The sequence below is a fragment of the Sinocyclocheilus anshuiensis genome, unplaced genomic scaffold, assembly GCF_001515605.1.
Source record: "Sinocyclocheilus anshuiensis isolate Anshui unplaced genomic scaffold, SAMN03320099.WGS_v1.1 scaffold2178, whole genome shotgun sequence".
In the NCBI taxonomy this organism is placed as follows: domain Eukaryota; kingdom Metazoa; phylum Chordata; class Actinopteri; order Cypriniformes; family Cyprinidae; genus Sinocyclocheilus; species Sinocyclocheilus anshuiensis.
Window position 1 is genome coordinate 165,238 of NW_015559171.1, and position 5,551 is coordinate 170,788.

A 5,551-nucleotide genomic window follows, 5' to 3' on the forward strand; every position below is an offset into this window, starting at 1 on the left:
GGAATCGAGCGCAGTGGGCCGTTGGGTCGCTTCAGCCCTTAGCTGACGAAATTGGGTGGTTAAATCCGAAACTTGCGTTATTAATGTCTGTACAGCTCGACCGGTAGCCAGGATCTGCTGTTCCTGCTGCTCCATGCGAGCACTGCTGCCGGAAAGAACGTCTCTGAGCTCCGCGGCACTTGCTGGATCCATCCTGGTCAGATCGTTCTGTTACGGGCAGAGAACTCAGAATCCAGTTGCAAGTGAAAAGTGATTTATTGTGACAATTAAATAGTGAAGCTGGGTCGCAAGCCAAACGTGATGATCAAGGTGAGTAGCCGTGAGCACACGGGGATTACGAAGTCCCGACCTGATCCAACTAGGGGAGAGGAATCCAACGAGACTTCGATGGGTTCCTAGACTGGACATAATCCGAGACAGAGGACTGGAAACAATCCGAGGCAGAGATCCACCCGACACACAGGCTCTGGAGAGACAACAAGCATGAGCCAGGACAAACAACGATCTGACAACACGCAGCCCAACACACGAGACAAATAAAGACAGGACAGAACGAGCGGCAGGTGCAGCCGCGCTGATTAGCTCGTCAGTCCCTTGGTTGCCGGAGCAACGCTGACGAGCAATCAGACAGGTAACACAAACAGACACGCAGAATTGAACGCACGGACCCATGAACCGTGACAGTACCCCTCCCCCTAGGAATGCCTCCTGACATTCCCAGGAAGACTTACCTGACGATTAAATTCATCGATAAGAGAGTGGTCCAGTATGTCCCTAGCAGGTACCCAACTTCTCTCCTCCGGACCGTAACCCTCCCAAGTCCACCAAGTACTGAAATCCTCGTCCCCTCCGCCTTGAGTCCAGAATACGTTTTACCGAATAGGCTGGTTCCCTGTCTACGAGACGCGGCGGGGGAGGAACCGGGACCGGCGGATTAATGGCTGAATGAAAAACAGGCTTAATTTTGGATACATGAAACACCGGATGAATTCTCCTGTACGCTGGAGGAAGTTTGAGGCGGACTGCCACCGGACTAATAATCTTGGTGACAGTAAACGGGCCAATGAATTTGGGAGCAAGTTTATTACTGACGGATCGTAGGGGGATATTTTTGGTTGAAAGCCACACTTTTTGACCGACGACGTAAACGGGAGGTTTCGACCGGTGGCGATTGGCTTGAACCTTGGTGCGCGCCCCCACCTGGAGGAGGGTCAATCTGGCCTTACTCCAGGTGCGTCGGCACCTCTGGCCGAAGGCGTGGGCAGAGGGAACCGCGACTTCGGATTCCATACTGGGAAAAAGTGGTGGCTGGTACCCTAAACTACACTCAAACGGAGATAGACCTGTAGCTGAGACTGGTAACGAGTTATGTGCGTACGATTCACCCCAGGATGACAGGCTACCTTGGAACAATGAGCCCATCAGATGACGTCGGACCTTACAGACTCTGGCACAAACAACAGACCCGGTGGGCAGCCAGGCGGGGGCATTACCCCTTGCGAGGCCGTGCGGACCTTCGACTCGATCTCCCACGTGACCGCAGAAATAAAAAGTTTCTTTGGTATAATGGGGTCGGGAAGAGACGGGCGCTCCGAATGATCAAAAATGCGGGATAACGCGTCCGGTTTGATGTTCTTAGAACCTGGACGGTAGGAAATGGAAAAATCGAATCGGCTGAAAAAAAGAGCCCACCGGGCCTGCCTAGAGTTCTATCTCTTGGCGGACTTGATGTATTCAAGATTCTTGTGATTGGTCCAGACGACAAAAGGAACCCCCGAACCCTCCAACCAATGACGCCACTCCTCCAAGGCCAACTTGACTGCCAACAACTCTCTGTTACCAATATCATAATTGCGTTCGGTGGAGGACAAGCGGTGAGAAAAATACGCGCAGGGATGCACCTTGCCATCCGTGAGGGAACGCTGGGATAGTACCCCACCAACCCCCACCTCTGACGCGTCAACCTCCACCACAAACTGCCTGGAAGGATCAGGGGCTATGAGGATGGGAGCTGAAACGAAGCAGCCTCTCAGTTTGGAAAATGCAGCTTCTGCTGCACTAGACCACCTGAATGCAGTCTTGGTGGAGGTTAAGGCAGTCAAAGGTGCAGCTAGCTGGCTGAAACTGCGAATAAAACGCCGGTAGAAATTGGCAAAGCCCAGAAACCTCTGCAGGGCCTTGCGGGAATCTGGGGTTGGCCAATTCACCACAGCCTGAACTTTCTCGGAATCCATGCGCACCCCCTCGGCCGAGATGATGTATCCCAAAAAAGGAACAGACTGTGCATGGAAAGCGCATTTCTCCGCCTTAACAAAAAGCCCATTCTCTAACAGCCTATGAAGCACTCGTCTGACGTGCTGAACATGCTCCTGGAGAGAACGAGAAAATATCGGTATGTCATCCAGGTAAACATAAATGAACTGATCTACCATATCTCTCAGCACATCATTAACGAGTGCTTGGAAAACCGCGGGAGTGTTGGAAAGGCCAAAGGGAAGAACAAGATATTCAAAGTGCCCCCTGGGGGTATTAAAGGCGGTTTTCCATTCATCCCCCTCTCTCATGCGAACCAAATGATAAGCGTTGCGGAGATCTAATTTCGTGAAAAATGACGCCCCCCATTGGATAACGTCGGACCTTACGGACTCTGGCACAAACAACCGGCTCGGTGGGCACCCGGACGGGGGCGTTACCCCTTGAGAGGCCGTGCGGACCTTTGACTCGATCTCCCACGTGACCGCAGAAATAAAAAGTTTCCTTGGCACAATGGGGTCGGGCAGGGACGGGCGCTCCGAATGATCAAAAATGCGGGATAATGCATCCGGTTTGATGTTCTTAGAACCTGGACGGTAAGAAATGGAAAAATCGAATCGGCCGAAAAAAAGAGCCCACCGAGCCTGCCTAGAGTTCAATCTTTTAGCGGACTTGATGTATTCAAGATTCTTGTGATCTGTCCAGACGACAAAAGGAACCCCCGAACCCTCCAACCAATGACGCCATTCTTCCAAGGCCAACTTGACTGCCAACAACTCTCTGTTACCAATATCATAATTGCGTTCGGCGGAGGACAAACGATGAGAGAAATACGCGCAGGGGTGCACCTTGCCGTCCATGGGGGAACGCTGGGATAGTACCCCACCAACTCCCACCTCTGACGCGTCAACCTCCACCACAAACTGCCTGGAAGGATCAGGGGCTATGAGGATGGGAGCTGAAACGAAGCAACTTCTCAGTTTGGAAAATGCAGCTTCCGCTGCACTAGACCACCTGAAGACAGTCTTGGTGGAGGTTAAGGCCATCAAAGGGGCAGCTAGCTGGCTGAAATTGCGAATAAACCGCCGGTAGAAATTGGCAAAGCCCAGAAACCTCTGCAGGGCCTTGCGGGAATCTGGGGTTGGCCAATTCACCACAGCCTGAACTTTGTCGGAATGCATGCGCACCCCCTCGGCTGAGACGATGTATCCCAAAAAGGGAAGACTGTGCATGAAAAACGCATTTCTCCGCCTTGACAAAAAGCCCATTCTCTAACAGCCTCTGAAGCACTCGTCTGACGTGCTGAACATGTTCCTGGAGAGAACGAGAAAATATCAGTATGTCATCCAGGTAAACATAAATGAACTGATCTACCATATCTCTCAGCACATCATTAACGAGTGCTTGGAAAACCGCGGGAGTGTTGGAAAGGCCAAAGGGAAGAACAAGATATTCAAAGTGCCCCCTGGGGGTATTAAAGGCGGTTTTCCATTCATCCCCCTCTCTCATGCAAACCTATATATTCCCTATATAACCATGTATGTGACAAATAACAATCTTGAATCTTGAAACCAAATGATAAGCGTTGCGGAGATCTAATTTCGTGAAAAATGACGCCCCCTGCAGACACTCGAAATCTGACGACATCAACGGTAAAGGATAAGTATTCTTCACCGTGATGTCGTTCAAGCCCCGATAGTCAATACAGGGACGAAGAGAGCTGTCCTTTTTTTCACAAAAAAGAAGCCCGCACCGGCCGGAGAGGAAGAGGGGCGGATGATCTTGGCTGCTAGAGAATCAGAAATATATTTCTCCATGGCCTCCCTCTCCGGAGTGGAAAGTGAATATGATTTGCCCTTAGGCGGAGACGTACCTGGTAATAAGTCTATTGCACAGTCATAGGGACGATGTGGAGGTAGAGAAGCAGCCCGAGACTTACTGAACACTCCCTTCAGGTCAAGGTACTCATGGGGCACGTTAGACAGGTCCGAGTGATCCTCCTGAAACACAGAACAAGAGACAGGAGAACATGCAGACAACAAGCAGGAAGCATGACAATATTCGCTCCAACCCAGGACAGCATTGCCTTCCCAATTAATATGGGGCTTATGGCGCACCAACCAAGGATGCCCCAAAACCAGAGGACCAGAGGGAGTGTTAGTGAGAAGGAAAGTGATGTCCTCAGAGTGTTGACCAGAGATGATGAGTCTTAAAGGTGCAATGGTGTGAGTAACCAAGTACTTGATTTGTGTACTTCGTCCACCACTGCTAATTCATTACAATATCCAGGATGGACATGTACAAGGGGCTCTTAATGGATGTATCCATTTAAACTGGTCAATGTAATGGAAATAGAGCCCCTTCTTATAAGACTCCATAAAAGTCCTGAGTCACTTGTTCAGCCTGACTAACCAGTTTTGCTCATATTTGTTGTGCACACAAGAATAATATTCTTCATTTCACTGTCAGCTCTTCTGCTGTGATGAGAACAAAGGTAAAACCTTTTTCATCTCACTTATTCATTCTTTCACAGATAGCTAATGGCTTCTGAAAGCTTGTTGAAAAGCGCTGTAAATGTATGGGGTGGTAATCTTGTCATTTTAAAAGCATCATCCATTAGCTTGATCTTGGTCCCACAAAAACACATTAATACAAAGTTGAAGACGGAAGTCATTTTATTAACCTTCTCATATCATTTAAATGGTGCGGTAACTAATTCAGACCAAAAGTGACATTATTTCTAAATATTTTAGGCAGGGTTATGAATAAGGGTGTGCAGCAGTGGCTACATGTGAAGCAAGTGAATTTGGTAAGTTCCCTGATGAACACATTTAATATCTTGGTGTTTTCTAGCATTTCAAATGGGATTTTTTATTTAAGTAAAGCTTAAATGTAAGTACAAAAATATCTAGATGTATAGACAGCAGGGAACAAGAAATCATGTTTTTAATATTAGGAATGCATTGTCTCTTATTGGCAGGAGTCCAGTTTCTTTTTGATTTGAGGATTGTGTTATTGGGAAACAGAGCAGCAGGGAAAACCTCTTTGGCAAACCTAATAACAGGTCGTGCAGAGCCTCATCTAAGGAGAACGGCCCAGTGTGTGAAGATGCATGGAGATTTTGCCGGAAGGCAGGTCACTGTAGTTGATACGCCGGGCTGGTGGAAGAACAACCTTGTAAAAGAAACCCCTGAATTTCAAAAACAAGAGATTGTGCTTAGCTTAGCTCCTCCTGGGCCCCATGCGGTTCTGCTGATCAAGTCAAGTCAAGTCAAGTTGAGCTTTATTGTCATTCTGC

The 5,551-nt window shown here is 48.7% G+C and overlaps 1 protein-coding gene across 1 annotated transcript in view; it reads left to right on the plus strand.

The window, feature by feature from the left end:
* Positions 1–4,352: 4,352 nt before the first annotated feature.
* LOC107681562 (GTPase IMAP family member 4-like) overlaps positions 4,353–5,551 on the plus strand; it is a 1,936-nt gene continuing 737 nt past the window's right edge. Inside the window, exons 1-2 of the mRNA XM_016477873.1 lie at positions 4,353–4,425; positions 5,234–5,523. Coding sequence (XP_016333359.1) covers positions 4,353–4,425; positions 5,234–5,523 — 363 coding nt within the window. The remainder of the gene's footprint in view (positions 4,426–5,233; positions 5,524–5,551) is intronic.